Source organism: Mycteria americana, chromosome 4 (genome assembly GCF_035582795.1).
Source record: "Mycteria americana isolate JAX WOST 10 ecotype Jacksonville Zoo and Gardens chromosome 4, USCA_MyAme_1.0, whole genome shotgun sequence".
Classification (NCBI taxonomy): Eukaryota; Metazoa; Chordata; class Aves; order Ciconiiformes; family Ciconiidae; genus Mycteria; species Mycteria americana.
The window spans coordinates 30786077-30812275 of record NC_134368.1 but is presented as its reverse complement, the minus strand read 5'-3'; the positions used below and the strand labels follow the sequence as shown (position 1 = coordinate 30812275).

Genomic DNA, 26199 nt, shown 5'->3' with positions numbered 1-26199 from the left:
TGCCTACATTCTGAGTTTAAAATACTTGATGCTGTTTATACTACAAGCATTCAGCTGAGGCTTACATGATGAGATAGAAGAGGACTGGTGCTACGGCTGCGGCTTCTGCTTCTACTTCTGCTTCTGTGAGACCACTACGAGAGAAGAGTTTGACAAACCTCTTCTGAGAGAGGGCATTTAATAAAGACAGACTCGGCAAGCAGACTTGCCATGCTGGAGACAAGGTTTGAGGACAGAGTAAACATAGTAAACATTCACCTTAGAAGAGGCTCTGCCAACAATCATACATCTGCATAACGAATACATTAAAGCAAATAGACCTATTAATCCTAAATATAGGATGAGGCACTAAAACCTAACTGATATTTGATATACACAACTCCAGCCATATAGGGAACAATCAAGAATTTATCTTTTTAAATTTTAAAACAGTGCTTAAATCCAATTACTTCCCTTAACATGTTCCTTCACAGAAGTACGTACCAGAGCTCCTCTTTTTGTGACTGCCTCTCCCTTCACAATTACAACATCATTTTCCATCAGAGCAGGCCATACATGATAGGCCACCAGGGCAGCTGTGAAATCAGAATCAAAACTACGATGGTATCTGTTGAAACACGGAGTACAAGAAATGTCTGTATATAAGTGCCAGAAGATAAATACGATGCTTCAAGTCAATGCTGATAAAAAGCAGAACACTAGTTACAGCTCATAAACATCTTTCGTGACAATATTTCCATATCACAAAAATAAGTATTCTTTAAGTGAACCTGTAAAAGAAATGCTTTTTTAAGACAGATTTAGCAGAATATGCTGTCTACTTATATGGAGAGACACTTCAATAAAGCCATCTCACACTTCAGAAGGCACTATTCTTGCATAAGCCCCACACAAGCCAAGCTCCTTGGGTGCACTGACAGATTAAATCTCCTGAGCAGCATTTTGGCAGGCATAGTCATCCCATCTTCCTGAAATAGCTTGCTAAAACAAGACCCCTGTAAAGGATATTACAGAAATACTCTACCTCAACTACGAAGTTACATCCCAGTATCTTATGAGACATAAGAGGCAATTTTATTAGTAAGATCCTCAGATACTGATAATGAAAGAGTGACTTTTTAGCTAAGAAAAATTATTTTGAAGGCCTGTATTAACATACTAGATATATATTACCTCCCTAAGTCTGCAATATTGGCTGAATAACACATGTCTGGCTTTGTGGATTCAAACTCAAAACAAATACCAAATAACTGAAATAAAAAGATAGCAATGCATCTATACATTAGTAATGTATATACAATAGCAATTTATATAAAACAATGTTGTAAACAGAGGCATGAAGCTTTGCATGGAGGAAGGTATAGGGTACGATGAGGTTTGGCCAGTCCTTTTATGCAATGGTATCACACATAACTTAACAAACTTATTGTAATTTCTACAAATTTTGCTCCATCTCTGTGTACTCCATATATATGCTATATATGTAAACATATATATGCCACATGCTTATCTATATAGATGGACAGATGTGTGTATATATGTCTCCCGCAGCAGAATGTAAAAACACATTACACCTGTTTTTTGAAGGCCACATGCATCAAGTAGATGGAGAAAGCATCCCAAGACTATACCATAGCATTGCTGCCTTCTTAATTCAGCCAATAGCTTTGGGTATCAAATAGCTAACTGCCCAGTATTTGGACAGGATCATTAAGTAGTCATGTACAACTTCGCCCTCTCCTGTTGAATGGCTGTTTTTATCTTCTCTATTTCTCTCCTTGGCTTCTCAAGCTCTTCCCCATTTGGGTTCCATTCTATTTCAAATTATTATTAGAAACCTCCTTATTGGTGTGGCTTTTCTTCCTTTTGAGAGCCATTTTTTTGAGCTATCAATCCCATTAGTTTTCTTGAAGGCATGGGAGTACCCTACAGTTCTCTGCCAGCTAACAAAGCAGCCAGCCCTGACCCTATGGAAAAAAGAAAAACTATGTTATGGTGTGCATTGTTTAAACAAAATTCCCATTTTTAAAAGGCATTTTTCTTTTTGCTCAGCTCTAAACCAGAAAAGATGGGAGTGTATTAAGATCCATATGTTGCACAGCAGCCACAGCATGGAGGTCACAGCACACATGTTGATGATCCTGGTATCAGGCACCAACTGCCAGATCTCAGTAAACATGACTTTTACAAAATGGGCCAGAAAGGAGGCACAAAGATGCACACATTTTATAAACACTGGAGGCAGATAGAGACTAAACAGGGAAAGGAAAGCTGATGATAATTTTCCTCTTAAAGGATAAATTAAATATGCTCTAGAGACTGAAGTTTATCCAGAAAATTGCTCTGCTGTTCATTAAAAAAAGCTGTTAACACTGGTCTACATTCTGGCATTTATATGCCATCATGACATACCAAATTCACTACAGACCATTAATTAGGAAAGAAGTAGACTATACAACCTGATGGATTTTTTTAATAGTAAGAATCTGACTGAAAATAAAGAATTCTTACTTGGTCTCACTGAAAAGTTCTCCATCAGTACCAAAGGCAATATCAAGAGGAGGAACAAGTGTCTGCATTGAAAAAGCCACACGGCACAACTCTCGAATCAAAGTGCTGATCACAATGAAATCAATCTCTGGTGGAAATGAAATCTTTGGGTTGATGTTCATGGAGCGAATTACTTCCTGAAAATAAACACAACTGAGTAATTTGAGCTCATTAACACTTTTATTCACGGGCAAGTATGGAAATCCCTCCTAAATACGCCTCTCAGCTTTCTACATTTAAAAAAATCAGTATAAGAAGTATAATCAGTATAAGAAACTTTTTCTTCTTCAGGTTACAGCACATTTCCAGTTTACACACTCCAAATTTATTAGCTACTGAAATGATCAACACGTCACTTCCCCATTGCCCTTGACTTACATTGACACTGCCTTGAACGTCATACAGATCCTCATGGCGAACTATATAATCCAGGACAGTGTCTTCAAGTGACTCAGGCCCCGAGTGACCTAGAGACAGAGTCTCTCTTACACGTATTTTGAACTGCCTGTAGGCCATCTTTGCTGCATGAAAAGACTCCTGCAAACACAAAGAACATCTAATTAAATCCAGGAGACTGAGATTAATTTTTTGTCAATTATCTGAGAGGATGAACTTAACCCAGTATCATCATTGTAAAAAGGAATATAAAACACTACTGTAAAAGTGAAAGTTAAAAATAGTACTCATCTGGGAGGACTTCTGTGATTAAATCAAGTGTGATTTATTTGCAGAAGGCAGGATTGAAAAGCTTTCCACCTAACCTTGTATTTTTATGTAGGATTCCATCACACATCCACAATCAATGGAAACACATTCAAATATATCAAGAGCAGAGTTCAGTAATAGCATTTTATGTGCCACAGCCTAACATGTCAGACAGGAGCATCTCTTGTCTGTTGGGAAGAAAGGTTGAATTGGAGAGTGTAAACTGAATGACAGTTGTGGGAAAAAAACTTCAGTAAGTTATGTGTGCTTGGGATCACACAGATTAAGAGACACACTGCCTCTGTGACACAGGTATGTACTACATCAATTTTATAGAAAAGAAGATTAAGTACAGAAAAACGAAAACAAATTTCTTCAGACTGAGTTCATGGTAAACATGAGGTATCTAGGTAATTTCAAGGGACCAAATAAAACTAGAAAAGCACATAGCTACAGGCAAGAGGGAAGCATGATATGGAAAGATTTTTTAACTTTCTAAAACGTAGTATTCCCCAAAGAATTCATCCGAATGAGGTGGTGTTGTTTAGTGCAGGAATCATCTACCTTTCAGAGCCATTCAGTCCTCTTATGTGCCCCTTTTAGCACCTGTCCCGTGGATCACTGACCCTGTTCTAATGTTGGGACAGAACAGTCAGAAAAGTACGTAAATTGAGAGTTCAATGTAAAAGCGAGAGGGAAAGAAAGAAAAATCGAAAGGGAAAAAAAGAGAAGTTTTCTTCTCAGTACTTCACAGAAATGCTAATTTAAACACATTTTAATCCAATCGAGCCATATTATTTTATAAACACTTCTGGCCTGTAAAACAAGAAATATATTTTTTGCTTACCACAGCTGCAATGTATATTATCCTCTGCACCATCTCCATGTCACTTATGTATGTCCTCAAAAGGGTCTCTGCATCCAAGCGTTCTTGAGCATAAATGTCACCAAAGCGAGCTACCAGGCAGGCACGACGTGAAGCATTTGTACGTCTGGCTCGGCCAGGTGAGCAGCTCCTCAGCGGAAGCGGAGTAGGTGACTTGCTCTCACTGTGCCTTGGGGAAGGGGAACGGCTCCGTGCAAGCCTATGACAGACATGCAAAGAAGCATGAGATCACTTCACCATCCTCAGATGCTTTTGCCTAGTGCACAGAGTTTTGTGTCAATCTAATCATTACTGGGGTAAGCTGAAATTCTGAGCCAACGTAATTAAAGAAGTAAAGCTGCAGCTGGTTAGTCGAATATGAAGGCATTTGTGTCAATACATTTTATGGGCTAAGGCCTGAACAATAAAATTAAAGTAATTCCTAAAGTGTGCGCAGCTGTGCACTTTGTTCTGGGGAAATACACTTTTAAATAGTAATACTTTGGAGATTTGTTCCTCTTTCAGTACCACTGAAGAGCCATACAGTCAAACAAGTGAGAATATAACAAGTTCTGCCCTGTAATGATACAGTATTCAAAGAGGACTTACAAACAAGAAAACTAACCATCTCTTTCTACCCCAAACAGTTGTTCTCAATGTATTTTGTAAAGCTGCTCTCTTTGCTGTTTTGCCAGAAACTTAACTGCCTGAAATTAAAACATTTGGGCACTATGAGATATCAGTTAAAGAGTTTATGTTCCTTCATAACAAAGTACAAAAGCTTAGCTTTTGTTTATACTTCAATTTAAAATTAGGAGGGAATACATGCTACCTAACATGAACATTTCTCTGATTCAGTGACTTCTCTGAGTAACACCTTTACCTGCTCTGGAGAACAGACTTTTGGGCATCCAGGATAGAAATCTCATCCCGCAGTATTTGAATCTGCTGCTCATAGTCATTCAGACGATCTAACTTCCTCAGAGCATCCTTCTCTTGGGCACGGGAAGTCTTCAGACTTAACCACACAGAATAATGTCAGTCACAAGATGTCCTTCTACCAGTGCAAACCATCTATCAATTAATCCTCATCATCAAACAAAAAGAACAGAAAAAGAGGAGAAATATTGAGCAAGCTCCTTTATGCTGAAATACAGGGAAATCAAGAGTTTTAAAAAGCATACTCCAAAGCATACTCTTAATTGCACTTTAAAATGTAAAAGTGTACTGTGGCAGAGGACTGGACACACTATGTTTCATGTTACAGGAGAGATCACTGGTTAATGTTTGGTGTCCTTGCACTAGCTCAGATGATGAGGTCTAAGAAAGAAACTGGTTTCTTTCTCATATTTAAGATGTTAACTAAACCAGCTCAGTTTTCTTTCCTACAGTTTAAATCTCTAGGTATTTTCTTATATCAGTCCTCAGGTTCTTGTCTTTGCTGGAATATATTAGTCAGTCAAAGGATGTCACCAATGATGTTATTCAAGTAATATCAAAAGCTAATGATTCTTCTCCTGCTCTCCCCAAGAGAAGCAGTGCTTCTTAAACATCAGCAGACAACCAGTTAAGCAAGTGTATCTTCTGTCCTTTACTCTTAATGTTAGAAAGTATCCCAACATCTCTGCTTCTAACCTGGGTAGGAAAAGCTGCAGACACTATTACAATCCCATGGACATCCTTAATCAGCTCCTCCAGCAAGGACTTCTAGCAGAGTAGTAGTAAAAGAGGGCTACTTCTAATACAAAGAACAACTGGGAAAGGAAAGTAGATTTGGGAAGACAAGTTCTAGAGATAGAGATGGGGGAAAATCATTATGTACAAAAAAACCCCCCACCAACACCCCCAAAAAACCCCTATATAATATACAACACACTAGTCAGGCTTTCCTTAAATTGCCATGATAGACAATGCAGATAGACAATGCAGTGTTAATAACTATCCAACAGAAAGCATAAAAAAAAGGTAGTAATTTCACTTCTGTATTATTTTTTGTTATTTACCCGTATTCACATGGGAATTTTTCAGAATGTTTTAAAGCTATTTTTGATGGTCTTTATCTCACTGCTGTGGGATCCACAAAGCTGCATCATGACCACAGATAACATTTACAAATACAAACAGATGCTTAATTATAGGTCTGCCTTTAGGGGGGGGTGGGGGGGGCACATGACCAACAAAAAAACCCAGGAGAGCATATGACAGACTGAAACCAACAGAAATACCTGCATCTTTCATTGTTCGTCATAAGTCACATGGTAAGTCATAAACATAAGAAAAGCCACCACTGAAAATGAATGTTTCTTTCTTTGTAAGAAAAACTAAATACCAAAAGAAAAAAAAACAACTTTAAGACAGAAACATTTACGAATTACCAATGCTGACTTTTGTAAGCCTTAACACTAATCCTTTACATGCTAATTAAATCTATACAGTTTTCAGTTTCCTGTTTTATTGTTCATTCACTCTACTGCTAAATATTAATCTGAAAATGAAGAGAGTATTATCATCTTTCTGTTAAGGTTAAAGGGATGTAGATGCTACAAAAAAAAAAGGGAACAAACAAGGCAAAATATATTTCTTAGAAAAATCAGAACAGTTTTTATAACCCACTTTTATTTTAAGGGTATAACTAGTGTTTTAAACTCCACCATCTAACCATTTAAAAATAAAATAGGCATCTTCAACCAGTTTCTCAGGAGAAAATACAACAGCCTTGAGATTTTGTGTCAAGTATCTGCTTAATGCTGTTTGGATAAAGAAGCCCACTGCTACTGTCCAGTTTCAAACAATTCATTAACGATAAAGTCCCTCACAGTTGCCCCTTAGTCCTTGGGCTAAGCCTGACTCATTCAGTCAGATTGCCTTGAAATTCAAGGCAAGAACAACTCCACCTATGTAATTTTTGGCCGGATGCCTGTTTAACCTATTTTTAAGAGCCACCTGCACCAGCGGCACTACAAGGTCTTGAGGTAACTGATTCAAGCTACCATATTGGCTGTTATTAATTACAACCATGTTTATCCAAACTTCTTCCTGCCTATCTATATAACAGGTCCTGCATACAGCAGATCAAGAGAGAAAAGCCCTCTTGACCTCATTTACTTCAAAGTGAGTCATCTGGCTTTGTTAAGTTTGATTAGACCTTGGCATGAGTCTAAGCACCCTAGTAGTAAGCTTCCATTTATAATAGTACTAATAGGATTTTGTTCAGTCTGTATATAACAACAGTTTTTAGTACACTTTATTGTCTTCCCCTGAAGAACTTCCAATTACTTTTAGATGTTGACTGTTACTCATTTCAAAAAAATTGTATTTTCCTTCATAATTCTGCAGCAAATAGCTAAATCCTGTTACAATTAATATCTTGATATAACAAAAGCTTATACTGGCTATAGAATTTAAATATATTGAGTCTAGACCACATTTGCTGTAAGAGCCCAGGAGACTAAGATGTCTTGTAAAACATGCTTTGATTTAAGTATGCGAGACAGACAGACTATAGACAAGAGGAATGAGATAATCAGCTATTCCAAAAGTCTCAAAAAACAAGTTTACAAAGATACAAAGGACACTCCTGGCAAACTGTTCCTTGTGTAAAAAAAAAAAAAAAATCCTACCCTAAGTGTCACAGATCAGTCCTGACCTCACTTCCTCTACTTTTAGAAGGATTCTGGTTTTGACAGGCAGGTGAAGACTAGGCAAATCTGATTTCACCCAACTAAAAGGGTTCAAATTTTGCAAAGATGATTCACAGAACCTTGGCTTCAATCAAAAGTTGAACACCCAGGCAGAAGATGCAAATGTAGAGTGCCAGCTGAACTGAGAGTGAACATGAACCATATGTATGTGGAGATTACGGAATACCTGAATTCACGGGAAGACAGGAATGTTTTATTCTTCTGTCATTAGTACAAATGGCAACATGAATTTCTGTTCAGTCTGCATTAAGACCTATACATGGGAATCATGAGATGCTTCATTCTCTACTAATAGTTTTAATTGGGAAGACAGCAGTCAGGTTATATCTAAGAATCAAGGAGTTATATGAGCTAGTTTCCACCCAACAAATCAAAAAAGCCCATTTTACGGGAATATGAGTTTATACCCCAGGTAGCCATCCAAAAAATTAAAATCCAAAGTAATCAACACTTGCTAGGAAAGTCCATGGATGAAATCTGACAGTTTACATTATTCTAAAAGCAATGATAAACATCCAGAGATGAACAAGTGATATTCAACTTGATATTGGAAGTAGAAACTCTAATGGCCTGAGGCTTTTTCGTTTGGTTATCTTTATCAGGAGTAGCTCCTCCTCTCAGTTGAGGAAAAAGGAATAAATAGGAAAGAAACTTGTGAACAGTTATATCCTTTCCTATAGCGTAAGCAGCAAAGTCAAGTTTCCTCCATGGCTGCAAGCATTTATTTAACAAGTATGACTATATTTCTGTTGTTGAAATGTCAGTTATCACAAGGATTCATTCTGTTGGAATGAATTCCAACTACCTTGTATTCTTTTCTGATAATATAACACACACATACAAAAAAAGAGAGACATGGGCTACATTTCATAACGGTGAAGAATTATTACTGCTTCTAGAACTGCCTGTAGGTCAGGCCATAAAAGGAAATTAGTTTTAAGGACCACTGTATTGAAATGGAAAGGTAGGTCGCCCAGCTGCACCCCTACTGATCCGGGTTAACTTCCCAGATGTGACCAACACACTTAAACTCAAAAAACATTTTAAAACCAGAGATGTCAACGTTACCGATAGCCATTACTTTTGTGCAGACAGGCAAAAGGATTTGGCAAAAAAATGGTCTAAAATAAAAAGTCATATAAAGAATTTTATCTTAAGATAGACAAACTAAAGTGTCTTTTATTTAACACACACACTACTTCCAAGAGCATCATAGCAAACTGCAAACAACGGTTTCCAGCTGTATTCAGAACATGGTTCTCTCCTATTTAACTTCATATACGAGATTCAAGTGCTACCAAGCTGCTAGTTTCAAAGTAATCCTTCCTCTATCCTAAAGAAAAAAGGATAGAAGTTCAGTCATAAGGGTTCTTCTCACATGGATCTGCTCATGCTAATTCTCTCTCTGTAACACCAAGAAACAAAGCTACAGGATGTTAAAGAGCTAGACCTACTTTTTGCTATAGCATAGGACAGTGTAGAATAAACAGAACCCGCTCAGGTAAATGGCAGACTGTGTCTCTGCATGCTGACTTTCTGCCACAAATACCCCAAGATTCAATTTTTCTTACGCTGCTTTTAGCTGAGCAATTTCATCTTCTGCTGCCAAAAGAGTAGTGGCTGATTTGGTCTTTGTGTCTTCAAGAGCCAACTGGGTTTTTGCCAGACTGCAAGAAAAATTAATAACCTTCATGGTAAAGGCAGAGATTCTACCAGAGAATTTAATATGACAAACTGACTGTTTAAGCAGACCAAGTCCATACCAATTTATCATATGAAAACAATCACAGCAGGCTTTGTGCAGACTATCAGCACACCAATAGCTCATAAAAAGTCCTATCTGACTATGCAATAACAGAATTATTTTGCTACGACCCATTATTTTCATTAAGACTCAATTCCAGTTTCTCCATCGATTTCAACAATTTACAGCATTCAGAATTACTTCACTGTCCATAGATGGGGTATCTTGGGACATGAATTCTCTTTCTCCCACACCTGTCCTCTACCTGCCAATAACTACACAATCATTACTCCATACTGCATCACCTTGAAAGGATCAGCTCTGAAACTTTCACGCATTACTTCATCTCTGCTTGAATTACCTCTTTCCAACCCTCCACCTTCCGGACTTCTACCTTTGCAAACCACAGCCAACACCTCTCTGTCCTGACTGCACAGAAAAATGCAACCCACAAAACTGTACAAAAGCTTTACCACTGATTTTCCACTTCTTGCAGGAGCTAGCCCAAAATGACTTTTTCTTGTACTGCAAACTGCCACATACTCACTCCAATCTGTATCAGTGAATAACTTTCCTTGACCACCCAACACTTTTCTCCAGCTCATCAAATAATCTCTTTCTATCCACACAGGACCATAGGATGAAATGCCTCACCCGTAAACCAACCTTTACATATATCTGAACCACAGAACAGTTGACGTTGGAAGGGACCTCTAGAGGTCATCTGGGCCAACTCCCCTGCTCAAGCAGAGCCACTTAGAGCCAGTTGCCCAGGACCATGTCCAGACAGCTTTTTAATATCTCCAAGGTCAGAGACTTCACAACATCCCTGGGCAACCTGTGCCAGTGCTCAGTTACTCTCACAGTAAAAAAAGGTTTCCTGATGTTCAGAGGGAACCTCCTGTGTTTCAGTTTGTACCCACTGCCTCTGGTCCTGTCACTGGGCACCACTGGAAATAGCCTGGCTCTGTCTTCTTTACAGCCTGCCTTCAGGTTTATACATTAATAAGATCCACCAATCTTCAATAACTCTTCTCTATAGTTTGAAATATCAACAGGAAACAACTCCTTTGCTTATTAAACCTTCCAGGCCAGAATTGTTTTGCAAGATTACTTAGTTCTGGCAAACCAGTTGAAATGCCAAGAACAAAAAAACCTCTCCTTCCAAATGTTGTGGGGTCCTTCTCCATCCCACCTTGTCACTTTTGATATTTAATATATACTGCAAGATCAGAAGATTTTTTTGTCCTCTTATCTTCTTTTCAAGGGGATGCACTGATCCTTAACTCAGAGTCGACAGAGACTTTTTTATAGTGAAAAATTAAAATGTCTGCATTCATCCAAGATGAGACACAACAGATACTAATATGCATGGGTGAATAAGGGAAGAACAACTGATGTCCTCTCCCTTGTCTTCTGTAAGGCCTTTGACATGGTCACACACAACATCTTTGTCTCTAAATTGAAGAGATATGGATTTGATGGATGGACTAATTGATGAAGAAGGAATTGGCTGGACAGCCATGCCCAAAGAGTTGCAGTCAACAGCTCAATGTCCAACAGAGTGACAAGCAGTGTCCCTCAGGAGTCTGTATTGGGACTGGTACTGTTCAATATCTTTATTAATGACATTGACAGCAGGATTGAGTGGACTCTCAGCAAGTTTGTGGATGACACCAAGCTGAGTGGTGCAATCGATACTCTTGAGAGAACAGATAGCATCTAGAGGGACCTTGACAGGCTTGAGAAGTGGGCCCAAGTTGAATCTCATGAGATTCAACAAGGCCAAGTGCAAGGTCATGCACCTGGGTCGGGGCAACCCCCGGTATCAGTACAGGCTGGGGGAAAAAATGGATTAAGAGCAGCCCTGTGGAGAAGGACTCGGAGATAGTGGTAAATGAAAAAGTAGGAATGAGCTGGCAATGTGCATTCGCAGCCCAAAAAGCCAGCCATATCCTGGGCTGCATAAAAAGAAGCATGGCCAGCAGGTCAAGGGAGGTGACTCTCCCCCTCTACTCCCCTTTCATGAGACCCCACCTAGAGTACTGCATCCAGCTCTGGGGTCCCCAGTACAAGAAAGACACGGACCTGCTAGAGCAGGTCCAGAGGAGTGCCACACAAATGATCAGAGGGATGGAACACCTCTCCTATGAAGAAAAGCTGAGAGACTTGGGATTGTTTAGCTTGGAGGAGAAGGGGCTTCAGGGAGACCTTATGCCGCCTTTCGATACTTAAAGGGCACTTACAAGAAAGACAGAGAGAGACTTTACTTTTTACCCCTGTCCTAGTGATAGGACAAGGGTAATGGTTTTAAACTAAAAGAGAGAAGATTTAGATTGGATATAAGGAAGAAATTCTTTATGATGAGGGTGATGAGACACTGGAACAGGTTGCCCTGAGAAGTTGTGGGTGCCTCATCCCTGGAAGCATTCAAGGTCCGGTTGGATGGGCCTTTGAGCAACCTAATCTAGTGGAAGATGTCCCTGCCAACAGCAGAGGGGTTGGACTAGATCTTTGACGGTCCCTTCCAACACAAACTGTTCTGTGATTCTACAATTCTATGAAAGCAGGAGATATCCGCAAGATTAGGAAACAGGAAGAAATTCTCTATTGAACCTCTTTCCTCTAATCTAGCTAATACAGTTTGCAGTTCTGAGAACCTGATATTCTTGGAGTCGCTTAGTAAGAGTATTAAATTATATCACTTATTGTACTGACCCAAGGACTGTGAACATGCTAATAGGATGCATGAGAAAGTGTCTGTCACTTGCAGCTATCTCTGAAATGGCCTTGGAAGTGGCACTAACTGCACAAATTTTTTTCTGAAGCAAATTTGGGTCTAGAGCAGAAGTCTTATGAGGAGCAGCTGAGGGAACTAGGGTTGTTTAGCCTGGAGAAAAGGAGGCTCAGGGGAGACCTTATCGCTCCCTACAACTACCTGAAAGGAGGTTGTAGAGAGGTGGGGGTCGGTCTCTTCTCCCAGGTAACAAGTGATAGGACAAGAGGAAATGGCCTCAAGTTGCACCAGGGGAGGATTAGACTGGATATTGGGAAATTTTACTTCACTGAAAGGGTTATCAAGCATTGGAACAGGCTGCCCAGGGAAGTGGTTGAGTCGCCATCCCTGGAGGTATTTAAAAGACGTTTGGATGAGGTGCTTAGGGACATGGTTTAGTGGTGGTCTTGGTAGCGTTAGGTTTTTGGTTGGACTCGATGATCTTAAAGGTCTTTTCCAACCTACACGATTCTGTGATTCTGTGTGATTCTGTAATTAAGTCATTGTGAGACTAGAGTGCTCCACAAAATGTGTTTTATGCAACTGGACAAAAACTGTTCAGTCCTAGTCACTTATTTGAAAACCTGTCTCTCTTTCTTCCTCCATCTTACCACAGTGGGTTTTGATCTTCTTGGATGTTCACATACCAATTACATACCATAACTAATTATGACATGTTGTACATCCTTCAATAAGTGTTGCACCATAGCTACTCAATTTTTATCAAGGTTTGCTCAGCATGCAACAGTTCATTGACTATAATTTCACTGGGATGGTCATGCACTATACAAAACCCTTTTGTCTAGAGTACTGGCATGTTTTCCAACTCCTCTGCCAGAAGCAAAACCTACCAAGTCAATTTATGAATGCGGATATGACTGTATCATTTGTACCCCACTGTGGACACACACAGACAATCCAGAGGCTAGATGTACTTTGAAGCTCTGATTTTAAGCCAGAAATGAAACATTTTACAAATCTCCATCAGTATTTAGATGTCAAGAGAAATACATGACTTGCTGAAAAACAAAAAAAACCAAACAAAAATAATCACAGTTAATTCCCCTACTCTTGTTGCACATGGTCGAGCTGTAGACGAGTTGAAGTCAGTTCTTCCTGCAGCTCTTGCAGTTGAAAAGTCTGATTGCTGGCTAGCTCTCTCAGCTGCCTATCTTTCTCAATTGAATCCTACAACAAAACACAAAATCACACTGCTTTAATATTCTACCTTACAGAATCCTTCAGCAATGTAGTATAGCATTATTAGCAGATGTATTTCTAAACATTTCAGTAAAGACCATTTCTAAACTAACTGAAAACAAAAGCAATTTGCATACCTTTTAGAGACATCAGCAATACCTTACAGGCACACAAAACAAGGACTCAATTATAGTAGGAAAAATATTCACTTCATTTACACCTCATGATGGAGAATATGGAAGGTCTGCATATGCAGATTTACTACCTGTATACACATCTGCAAGAACACTTTGTTCAGATGATGTGTTGCATGGGTTTTTTTCTAGTCAGTCATCTTCTGACTGACTATATCACCAACTCAAGTAAAATTTTGGGGAATTCATGTACACAGAATAACAGAAAATGTTATTAGAACAGAGGAGACAACTATTGTCGTTCCAGAAAGCACACTACTACACATGCAGCTCTGTCTTTAACAACCTATAGATTTGCCTGATACTACTGGAGTTAAATAAGTAACTGTGCAGCAGGCTTTTCTTTAAATTTTGAATGTCATGTGCAATGACAAATCCATAACTGGTGTACTGTTATTTAATAACATCATTATTTTACATGTTGGGGTTTTTTGGCAGAACCCTACTCCTGCAATACACTAGAATCTGACTCTTAAAGGATATCACTTTTCATTTGTCATTTTAATTGTGAAAGATTTTGACAGAAGAGGTGTAAAAATGAGAAGTCAGAGAACATGGAGACATCACTGTCAAATCTCAAGATCTTCAGTATTTTCCCCTAGTCTGCATCAACCAACATTCTTATGTTCTTTCAAAGCACAAAGGCACAGCAGATCAGTCTTTCCTGCCAAACTGTTAGTACTACAACCCCTTCAGTAAATATCAAATACATACTAACTCCAAACATCAAGTCATGCGTGTGGTGGTATCACGAAGGACATGAGCACTTTTTTTTTCTTTTTCCCCTTCTGGAGATATTATAATGCTCAGATACTAAACAAAGATTTTTTTTTCTTCAAAAAAATAAAAGGAGCTCACAGATAAATGCATGGAGTTTATACACACCTTCAACTTACACATGTATTTTCACATAGCGTTAGGTGCTTACTAATAGAGAGATGGCGTAAATACTTCTATGATGTCTTTGCAAATGTAAATGTAGCATAATTCTTTACCCAGAAAAAGGAAAGCATTACAAGAACATATCTTCTCTTACAAAGCAAATTCCTCCATATTGTCACTCGTTGTGAAACAGCATAAGCCCTAGAAGGCCAAAAGTAACTTTAATGACCTCTTTGATTTCCCTTTCAAAGGGAAAGATGAGACAGAGAAATGTCAGATGAGACAGAGAAATAGCATAGTTGTCTCCATAAGCAACTAAGGACATATTTCATTAAGCAAAATCAGGGAGGGAAGCTATTATTAACAGAAAGTCATTAAAGCTCTCCTGCAGGTATAAATTCACACTGTTCTATTCCCTTAAAATAAATTTCTTACATACCTGAGCGAGAGAGAGGTTGGTTTCAAAGAGCCTTCCTGAAGTAGCACAGGAAAAACAAGTCCCTAGCCATGGCAGGAGACGAGTTTTTATTGTTTCCACACCTGCGTAATGCCCACCTAAGAAAATACATACATTAAGAAATGGTGAGAATACTTACAGAAAGAGCCAGAGCTTGAAAAGATGACACACGTGAAATGTGTTAGTAATAAGACAAGGCACTGATTTACCTTCTCGAGATGTTTCATTGAGGATTGTGAAGAGCTGCCCTTGAATCTCAGAGTTCAGTTCTATTATTTCACAACATCGGTTCAGATTCTGATCACAGGAATTAATCTGTAAATTAATGTGTATTAATACATCTGCCTGGGCTTTCTTACTTAAAATTATTCCTGTTATGATCATGACTTTTTTTTTCTCTCCTATAACTACATCTTCACAACCTTTTCTTACTGCATCCACTAGAATACTCATCTTTAAAAGGTTCACATTGTTAATTGGCAAATGAACAAGACATCAGGACTTTTATCACCCAGTTAATTCACTACTTGAGAAAACTTACTCTTTTCCCCATTCATAAAGAAGATGCAACCACAAATATCTCTAAAAGAAGAATCATCATAATTGTGGATCTGTGTCAAAATCTTTCAACACAGAGTTTTTAAAATAATAAGATAGGAGATTGTTGGATGAAAAAATGTATTAGTCCAAAATCTGATTTTCCATATTAGCTGAAATAATACATATAAGGCTTTGTCAACAGCCATATGAGGCCTCCATGCAATTTCATCTGATTTTTAAGAGTTACTAAGTGAAACAAATAATACTAAAGAATGGGCAAATCCAGCATTATGCCTAGGAAACAACAGAACAGCAAAACTACACCACTTCCAGCAAGTGCAATTCTGAAAAGGAGTTGATGGGGTTAATCTGTCCAGGATGCTACTGCACCTGCCAGGACAACACATAGTTTGTACCTGCTTCCTTAATCTTTATCCGTAACCTGGGTATCATCTTCAATGTAGATCACCCTCTAGGTCTTCAGGCTTTAATGGCTCCATATGGTTTTTATAAGGTTCCAAAACAGCTAAAACTCCCCCATGCCCCTATCAGCTTGCATTTTGATTGCTGCAACATGCTTTCCTCTGGCCTCGGGGAGCACAGTCTCACCCCGCTAAACTCCACCAGAACACCACTTTTGCAGTGGTGCATTTTTCCAGCTCATTACACTGACATAACACCCACGGTGCTTCCATCTGCCAGATCCTCCTCTTCCACAACAGCAGCCTGAAGCTGCTCATCTTCATTTCCCAAGACTTTGCAGAGTACCCTCACCTCACTTATTATGGAGAGTTCAGCTCCTGCTACTGCTCAGCCTCCCCGAGGTCTACCTCCACCATCCATTTGGAATGTTTTAAAATGAGTGCCTCTGTTCTTCCTCCTCTGCTGTCCTGCACTCTGTGGTAGCTTTACAAGCTACCTTCAAAGTCCTCCTTAAAACCATTCTTTGCCATGAATCCTGCAGAGAGTTTGACTGGCCATTAAGATGCTCTAACTCCTACATATCATGAAGTAAAAAAAGGAGCTGGCTTCCCTTGAAAAGGCTGCATCTCTGCTCAGCACCTTTCCTCACCAACCATAGCACACTGTAGATGCTTACAGGCTCATGACCAAATCAGCTATCAGTGTCCTGAAGCTAATTAAACCTGGGGACACAGGAGTGACAACCCTGTCAAGACTGCTTCTGTTGAGAAAATTCCCAATTTTCAAATCTCAGTTCCCTTCATCGCACCTTTCCCTAAATTTTACACCTTCTCTCCTGCTTCCACTGTTTTGCCTCCTCAATCTCCTGTTACCTCGTCCTCCTCCATGCATCCCATTACATCCATCTCCAGCCTCCTCCTCACTCCTACCTGAAACTCTCTGCCCATGCCTGCTTCCCCGCTTCCAAAGCCCTTCTGCAGCTGTGCTGTCTTGCAGCAGCCTCTCAGCTCTATCAGGTTTCCCACCCAGAAGAGCCAGGAAGCTAGATGACCTCCTCACTTTCAACATCCTTTTTCCTCACATTTTCCTGACTGTTCCCAGGCCACAGGTGATTCCTTCTGAGCACACCCTCAACCCATGGTCCTTCCATCTGCTGGTCTTTTACCACAAAACTCTTCTCTGATCCAGACTCAGTCATTACAGCTCAAATATCACTTTTAACCTCCAGTCCTTGCTTTCAGTGAACCTTGTCATAGGCAAAAAAGAAAATAGCTGAAGCTGTGAGTGCTACAGGCACTGGGTGTTAAAATTGTGACAACCGGGTGCATGCGTGGGTCGACGTTTCAAACTAGCCTTTTGAACCCCAAGAGGCGGCCACTACCCACTCCCCACGGCCAGGACGGCCGGCTGCAGGTTTCGGTTGCACCGGGCTAAAGACACCCGCCCTCCCGGAGGCGGTGGGGGCCGCCACCGTTCCGCGTCGCGCCGTCACCGCGGAAACCGCCGCACGGCCCGGGCACCGCGGCAACGGCGTCGCTGCCGGCGGCCTCCCGCCCCCCTGAGGGCCCGCGGGGCGAGGCGGGCCGCCCTCCGTACAGCCCCCCAGCAGACACGGATCCCCCCCGCTGGCGGCCGCGGCCCACCTCGTAGTCCCGGTACCAGCTCTCCAGCTTCTCCTGCAGCACCCGGCCGCTCTCCGCGCCGACCAGCCTCCTCAAGCCGTCGGCCATGGCCGGCTGTCAGCTCGCTCCCGGGGTTGGGATGGGCTGCGCTGGTTCCCCCGTCCCGTGCCCCCGGGAGACCTCCGCGGGCGGGCGGCGCGGGGCGGGGGAGCTGGTACCGCCAGCCCGGGCCCGCTGCTCTGGGTGGCGCTGCGTTCAGCCCCGCCTTTATAGTCGCGATTGTAACGTGGGCCGGGCCCGGCGCGGCGGCGGGTGCCACGGCGACGCAGGCAGGGCGCGCCTCGGTTGTGGTAACGCGGCGGCCGTCCCCCGGCTGTCCGCGGTCCCACGGCCCTGCACGGGGGGGGGGGGGGGGGACGACACCCCCTCGGCCGCCAGGTAACGCGTTTCCGAACCGGCGGTAACAACCCGCCTCACACAGCGGAGCGGAGCGACACCGAGCTCGCTCCCTCCCCGCGCCGCAAGGGGGCGCCCGCAGGCTCCGCCGCAGCGGCAGCAGCAGTGGCGGCGGTGGAAGATGGCGGCGGCCGCCTCCGAGCAGGTCTGTCCGCGCCGAGACGCAGGCAACGGGGAGGCGTCGGGGCCGTCCCCGCCGGGGCGAGGGGGGAGCGAGGCCCGCCCCGCCGTCCACGGGGCCGTGGCGAGCCGCCCGAGCAGCCGCTGCGGCCGAGGGGCGCTGCTTGTGGAGGGGGCGCTCGGGTGGGGGCGCCATTTTCGCGGCGGGTGCCGAGGCTGGTTTGGTGCCAGAGCCCTCCGGCACGGCGGGGGTGCGGGGCCGCGGCGGGCCGCCCCGCTCCCCCTGGCTCCCTACCGCCTGCACCAGCCGGGGTGGGGGAGAAACGGCGCTTGGACGGCGTTTCCGACCCGTGCCCAGCGCTGTCCGGGAAGGACGGCCTTTGCCTGGCGGGGGCAGCCGCCTCAGTGGGGGAGAGGCAGCCTGAGCCCACTGTCGGGGCGGGACGCGTTACAGCTCGGAATTGTGCCGTCCAGCCCGCAGACGCAGAATCTCTGAAAAAGAAAAATACTTTCTGTTTCTGAAATAAAGTGTTCCGGCATTTCTGCAAAGGAATGTAACTGTCTTGCGTAAATAGGCACTTGCCCGTAATTAGTGACGCGGAAAGCAGCTGGTCAGTGCGGTTGGTATTTATAGGACTGCGCTGTCACTCGTCTTGTTAAGCTGGCACAAGTATGGTAATAAGACTGAAGCTCAGATTCGGGCTCAGCATCCGAGATCTCACACAGGAGTGAAAGCTAAATTTGTCAGAAGGGGTGTCACTGTCACCCAATCGGAGGGGTGGGACGGGGACTCTGTCAGCGCCACGCAAGCCAGAGGGAAAAGAACGGAGCGGTCCGAGGGCTCATCTTTCAGGAGCTCCTGCATCTCCACGGGACTTTTAATCAGAGTTGAGTCTGTGTACGGTCATGGGTGGCAGTGGGTAGGAAGCCCCAGATTCCTGAGGGGTTCTGTACCAGCCTCGTTTCAGGTGTCATAGGAAGCACTGCCTATTTTTGCATGGATGCTCCAGGACTTGTTCCAGCAATCACCATTTCAGCCATGTTCTCCCAGTCCTGGTGCTGACTTCTGTTGTGCTGCCTTACCAGGTGAAAAAACTACATTGGAGTTTTATGTCACCGTCACATCCTTTCAAGAACACACTATCCTCAGGAGAAGATACTTACTGTCCTGTTGGACAAGATTTCCATTTCCTTTTCCCCAGAGCACAGACCTCTGTTTCCCTGCCTAGCCAGTTCTGAGTTTCTGCAGGGTTAGAGTGGCTTCCAGAACATCATCGAGGAAGTTCTCCATAAAGCTGTTCAGGTCAAGCACCTTTCTCAACACCATTTCTTTGTTCTTCGGCAACAGAAGAAAACAAGACATTTTTACCTGTTACATCAGTATAGACACAAGTGCAGTAAGCTTAAGGTGCAGCTTCAGGATTCATTTCAGATGAACAAACTTAATTCCATCAAAAAGATCAAGCACCTACTTTGAAGAATTGAACCCTTAAATAGCAACCTGTTCCATTCAAGGGAGGTGGAACAAAACTTTGGACAAAGTTACAAAAATACATCAAAGGTTTATTTTCCCTATGAATATCTACAAGAGTTTTCTCTACATGTTGTTACATTGACGGGATATCCCTTGCAATCCAGTAACTTCAAATGATTAAATTAAAGCTAGGCTGGCCAAGTTACCCATGCCAGGTTTGAAGCCTTACAGTATTTTTCTTAATGCTGCATGCGAGCAATAGAAGTTGAATGTAAACCCTGTGCTATCAAACTAACTTAAAAACTGTATCCACCACACTCCTTTTGGATATACTCATTGAGAGTCTATCCCACATTAGCATGGAGGGAACTAAAATCCTGTGTATTGGTAAATGACTGCAGGATTATGTCCTGTATCTTCCCCAAGAGGTAAAAAACTTGATGAAGTTCCTTACAGCTGTTCTTTTTTTTACTGCAACAATGTCATTAATAACTCCTATCTGCCATGATAAAAATGAGATATAAAAACACATATTGTCTGAAAATACCTGGATTTTAATTTTAGTTGTTGCATTAGCAGAGACTGCAGTGGTTGTAAATGTGTATTCTAAGTACAGAGTGGCAGACTGAAATACAATATTGAACATAATATCTAATATAGTCCACTAGTCAATTCAAATTTATATTTTTTGCATACATGTACATGTGTCATTTCAGTGGAGTTACATGCCTTATAACAGCTAATCCATGCTTTGTATTATAGCAAAGTTCTAATGGCCCGGTGAAGAAGTCTATGCGAGAGAAGGCTGTGGAACGCAGGAATGTTAATAAGGAGCACAACAGTAACTTTAAAGCAGGATACATTCCAATTGATGAAGATCGTCTCCATAAGACAGGGTTACGTGGCAGGAAAGGCAACTTGGCGATTTGTGTGATTGTTCTTCTTTTTATTTTGGCTGTCATCAATCTGATTGTGAGTATAATACTTAGGCTGTAAGCAACATTAGGATGTATTTCATTTTGAAGGTTTACTAGAGAAATAAAACTTATTCCAGTATGGCTAAGAAGGACTTAAAATATACTGAAGGAGATTCCTCATTTTTCTCCTTTCTTTTTTGTTCTTTCATAGTCTGAGCAAGATTAGATGGAAGAATCTTTTAAGTTCAGTCATGATCATTTCAGTTATCATGGTCCCAGCAAGGAACCTACCATTTATGCAACACAGAGTTAGGAACCTTGAAAGTGTCTCTCCATTCCCAAAACTCAGTAACAGCAAATGTGTGCAGCGTTATTAGTGCAGTACAAATGCATTCAGGATAACCTGTTACGCCAGGAGCATTTTACATGTAACAACAGAGCTGCACATGAGCATTCGGAATTAATCAGCCACTGCACTTTAAACCTTCATTGTTGTAATTACCACCTTTTTATTGCTTGATCAGTGAGAAGTAATGAATTATTTTTCATAACTGGACATCCACCTGTGAAGGTGCTTTCTTGTAGTTCAAGGGTAAGTATATCCTGAGCTGAGCTACTTTGTTCAGGAAATTCGTTTAGCTAATGATACCATGGTTGCCCTTAAACAGGAAAAAGATTTAATTATGGACGTGATTGAATTTCAAATATATATATATTTTATATATATACAAATTATTTTAGTTACCATTTCAGATTAGTCTAAAAATAATGTAAAATACTTTTCATAATTAAATGTGTTCTGATGTTTCGAGTAGGAATTAAACAGACTAAAATAAATTCACACCTAAAGCTCCCTTAAACACTAGCATTAATAATTATTTCAAATAAAACTTCTAGTTAATACAATACTTGTTGTAGGAAGATCCAAACGATCAAAGTAATCTTTGAAAATGTGTGTTTCTCTTTCAGATTACACTAGTTATCTGGGCAGTGATTCGAATTGGTCCCAATGGTTGTGACAGTATGGAGTTCCATGAGAGTGGCTTGTTGCGGTTTAAGCAAGTTTCTGACATGGGCGTTATACATCCATTATATAAAAGCACTGTAGGAGGCAGACGTAATGAAGATTTGGTGATCACTGGAAATAATCAGCCTGTAAGTTATATCATGAATGGAAAGTTTATGAGCAACACTATGGAATTACACTCACATTATTAATAAACATTATATTTGAAACATTGTTAACTTCATGACTTTGTTTCTGAAGATTGTATTTCAGCAAGGAACAACCAAGCTTAGCGTGGAAAAAGATAAGACTTCTATTACCAGCGATATTGGCATGGAATTTGTTGACCCACGGACACAAAATACCTTGTTCAGCACAGACTATGAAACTCATGAGTTTCATCTGCCAAATGGAGTTAAAATCTTAAATGTACAAAAGGCCTCTACAGAGAGGGTATGTCTCTTTTAACTACCACTTACTTTTTGTAAAAGCTCATTACAGAATTGCCTTAGTTGTAGAATAAGAAAAAAAGTTTACTAATCTGATCTTTCAAGCATATTTAGAAATTTGACTAAATGTTGCTAAAAATGCAGCTCTGAAAATTTAAATCGCCCTAAAAATTAGAACAGAAATGAAAACTGACAACATTAAATGACTGTCATATCAGGAATACCATGCCAACTAGGCCTGTGCGTCTTTTTATTCAGCATTTATCCATTTGTGCATGGATAACTGTTTCAGAAATGAAATTTCTATGAAAAGCTTATCTGTTTCTAGTAAGATCTTACAAAAATAATTACCAGATCTTCATGTATCATTTTCCTTCTATTGGAGATAAATGTTTGTATTCAATCAGAATTTCAGAAGTCTGAGTAAAAGTGTAGAGAACAATCACAGCATTAGAGGAGTTGTGTCAGTTCATGGCTTCTAGGTTAAACAAGTTCTTAGTTTGGTTTCTACATTAAATATGATTTATTTTTCAGAAGACTATAAAACAAGAATGCCTGTGTGTGTGCATTTAAGATGTTGATCTTGATGTCAGACTAAAATTTCTGTCTTGCATATCATGACTCATAATAAAGGCCCTACAGATAAGAGTACAGTGCATAGTTCTTTTGTATAACATTAGTAGAGTAGTATCAGTGGTTTTGCAGAGGGTTGAGTGTGCCTTAGGAAGCATCGAGCAATCCTGTTAAGGACGAAAAGAATTTAGTTTGCCTTTCTTCGTGTTTCCTCTGCAAGGCTCACAATTAAATAGTATGTTCCAGGAAAAAAAAACCCCAAACCTATAAATACATAGGAGGAGCAGATTAAATGAGGAGTAATTTTACATAATCAGTCCTAACAGGTAACCTATTTGCCATGAGTGTTAACTGTGTATCCGTAAAATTGTCATATGAATTGTTATTTTTATCACAAAAATAAACTATTTTACATACCTGCCAAAATTACATAATTGGTTTTTAAATGTGAATATGGAAAATAACAAATGGGCAGAAGCTTCACAGGCATAATGGCAAAAAGTACATTGAAGTTTTTTATTAAATTGTGTAGCAATATTTTTAAGGTAATTAAAGTTACTCAGACAAACCCAAGCGACACATTTTCATTGATCTGTAATACACTTTTTTTTGTTTATGTTCTTAGATTACCAGCAATGCGACCAGTGATCTAAACATAAAGGTCGATGGTCGTGCTATTGTCCGTGGAAACGAAGGTGTTTTCATCACAGGCAAGACCATTGAGTTTCGAATGGGGGGTAACATGGAACTTAAAGCAGTAAGTACTTCAAATCAGCATTTTTTGAACAGCTTAGTTTCAAATTCAGGCTGATAATAAACTGATGTAGCTTTATATGGTTTCAAATTTTATATAAAGTAGTCATGCATAAAAGTTCAGTTGCAGTCAGTGTATTTAGTAGGATTTTAAAAGGTGGTTTATTACTTTGCTGTTAATTAGTGGTTCAGTAGTTTTCAGGTGACAATGATTTACTACTGTTAAGACGCTAAAAACCCACAATGCAATTAAAGCTAAGCTGTTGGCCTCTGCACTGAAATTAATACCAAAGGGAATTTGTCTTCTCTTCTGGAGGCCTTACTAGGGTCAGCAACCTTTGACAGAGGGGCAGAGCATACAGTTAGGAGCACTACCTTCTGTGCTGCCACAGTAAGACTCGCCGGCATTCATTTAACGTTTTTGGAGATTGTTAAGATTGCAGGGCATATAGAATGATGGAAAAGGTTAAAGGAGGATACAAAACCAGAGATACATGCACTTTTATTTCATGTGTGAATGAATTTCATGTATGAATTCAAACACTGATTCGCATTTCACGTCCACATTTTTAGATTTACTGCATTTGCTAATAGGTCTGTAAAGTGAAAAGCTATGCTACCACTGTCTTTCTCAATATCAATCTACTACTGGAATAGCAAAGTCCATTGCTGACTGTAATTGAGAAATTCATGGGCATTATTCACAAATTTAATTAAAAAGTGAAACCTTGTCATATGTACTTTTTTTATTCTGTTGATTTCTACAGCCAGCCTAAAGATGTCATTTATTCGTTAAACCAGCTTGTCCTTTTCAAAAACAACCTGCCTTGTTTAAATTAGAAGTTGTACTTTTTTTCTCCCTCTTAATAGGAAAACAGTATTATCCTGAATGGAACTGTGATGGTCAGCCCATCGCGACTGCCAAGTTCTTCTTATGGGGAACAGTTTAATAACGGCAACTGGCTGCGTTTCAAGCTCTGTATGTGCGCGGATGGGACACTATTCAAGGTTCAGGTGACAGGCTATAACATGGGTTGTCAGACTTCTGTCAATCCGTGTGGAGCCACGCACTAAAACACAAACCACTAGCAGGAGAGTTCTCTTTTGTGTTTACATATATTTGTATGAAGTTATTGCATGCATTCAAGGATTTCTGGTTTTACAGCAGTTTATACTAAAATTTATTACACAATATTTTTAAGCAAAGGCTGTTATGTTCAGCAGTATTATGTCATCATCCTGTTAGCTGTAATAGTGGTACTGATTTAGTAAGTTTTCAGTCTACATGCATACTGAAGTACCTTCCTGAATTGGGATCAGTAGAATATATTTAAAGAACGTGATCTTAGCAACAATCTTGACTGCCTTCAGTTGCCTTTAAAGGAGGTTTTTGTCCCACATCCCAAGACCGTGAGGGCTGCTGAGAACACAACTGCGATCTGAAGTACTTCAACAGGACTGTCGATTTGTTGTTGGAAGTGGATTTGCCTAGGATGGCTGAAGCAGCAAATTTTTGTCTTCTCTTCATTTCTTGCCAAAGGTTGATATAATGATTTCCCCCAAAATTATGTGGTTTACCATATGTGTACTAAGAGAGGGGTAATGGCAGATTCACTTTAAAATACTGCATTATTTCTGCCATATATTCTCATGTAGTTAAAGAAAAAGTTATGCTAGCACAAATAATATTTGCAAATTAATATCGAGTGTGGGAATGTAACTCCAGTTTTGAAATAGTCTTGCGATTATCGAAGTGTTGCTTGAGCTCCCATTCTATTTGTACGGTTTAGAGATTCAACAGTTGCTTAATTTATGTGAAGTATTTATAAAATGCATTTATATTAGAAGTACATTTTTAAAGATGTACTTGTAACTTGCTCACTACCCAAAAAAAGTATTTTCCTGGGTGATTTAATGTGAACAGTGTATGAATTCATTACTCAACAAGTAATAATCTGAAGCATGACTGTACAGAGCAGTGTCTGAGATCAGATCTCTTTTTACCCATAAATGTCAGTACTGATGCGTTATTGAGAACCCCAGAATTAAATTCTGAAGTTAAACTGCAGGCCTATAATTCTGAATGTGATGGTATCGAATCCTATGACAGCAGAGTAAATACATGTGTATGTGAATTTGTCAACAGTGAAACTGTGTCTATGGTGAACTGGGACCTTATAGAAACTATTATAGCCTTGTAACTGCTTTTGCAGACGTAAGGTGTTCTGTACTAAAAATAGACCAGCTCATTATAAGTTTCCCACTCCTCCCTCCCCACATATTTTTTTCAGTTTAAAATAGTTTCGTTTTGCAGTAGCATCAAGTAACCTTAATAATGGAGGCCACAAAGGTGACTTTGCAAGTAGTTTTTTGACATGTTTTTCTAGATAAGCACACACTTCTCTTCCTAAAAGTTATGCAAATGTTACACGTTAACTTCAGAACTGGTCATTTGTTATGGGAAGATAAAGTACCTACCCTTGTTTTATAGCTCGCACTAGTACATAGAATTCCACAAAATACAAATCGGCTCCTGCAGCAACAAGAACTTCGTATCTAAGGTCCCAATTGCTGTATTTGCTAGAAGTCAGTAAGTCCTTGTGCAGGATGTGTATGGGTGGAAGTGATTTCTAGAGGGGATCCTTAGGTCAGGCATTACGCCACACGGGAGGTCAGAGGGGTCACGTTTCCCTCAGTGCTTTAAGGCAAAGCTGGATTTTGATGCTCAGTAGTTGTTGGGGTTTGCGGGGGTGGACAGCAGTGCAGCTGTTCTAACAAAAACAGAATAAACA

The 26199-nt window shown here is 40.6% G+C and overlaps 2 protein-coding genes across 4 annotated transcripts in view; one reads left to right on the top strand and one right to left on the bottom strand.

Annotated features, from left to right (window-relative positions):
* Positions 1 to 18051, bottom strand: part of SPATA18 (spermatogenesis associated 18) — a 21778-nt gene extending 3727 nt beyond the window's left edge. The window contains exons 1-11 of one of the 2 annotated variants that reach the window (XM_075500047.1): positions 17681 to 18051; positions 15284 to 15389; positions 15057 to 15172; positions 13411 to 13529; positions 9393 to 9488; positions 5004 to 5138; positions 4103 to 4340; positions 2929 to 3087; positions 2512 to 2687; positions 484 to 607; positions 66 to 134 (exon numbers count right to left, since the gene is read on the bottom strand). In XM_075500047.1, the coding sequence (XP_075356162.1) occupies positions 66 to 134; positions 484 to 607; positions 2512 to 2687; positions 2929 to 3087; positions 4103 to 4340; positions 5004 to 5138; positions 9393 to 9488; positions 13411 to 13529; positions 15057 to 15172; positions 15284 to 15389; positions 17681 to 17767 (1425 nt within the window). In that variant the 5' untranslated portion in view covers positions 17768 to 18051. The remainder of the gene's footprint in view (positions 1 to 65; positions 135 to 483; positions 608 to 2511; positions 2688 to 2928; positions 3088 to 4102; positions 4341 to 5003; positions 5139 to 9392; positions 9489 to 13410; positions 13530 to 15056; positions 15173 to 15283; positions 15390 to 17680) is intronic. The other variant, XM_075500048.1, reaches the window with a different exon arrangement.
* Positions 17992 to 26199, top strand: SGCB (sarcoglycan beta). 2 transcript variants are annotated; one of them, XM_075500054.1, is made up of 6 exons: positions 17992 to 18260; positions 20472 to 20681; positions 21596 to 21781; positions 21894 to 22085; positions 23280 to 23411; positions 24278 to 26199. In XM_075500054.1, exons 1-6 carry the CDS (start codon positions 18237 to 18239, stop codon positions 24479 to 24481), a joined length of 948 nt encoding a protein of 315 aa, XP_075356169.1. In that variant the 5' UTR covers positions 17992 to 18236; the 3' UTR covers positions 24482 to 26199. The 2 variants fall into 2 exon arrangements, with proteins under 2 accessions (XP_075356169.1, XP_075356168.1); XM_075500053.1 differs by lacking the exon at positions 17992 to 18260 and adding an exon at positions 19360 to 19924.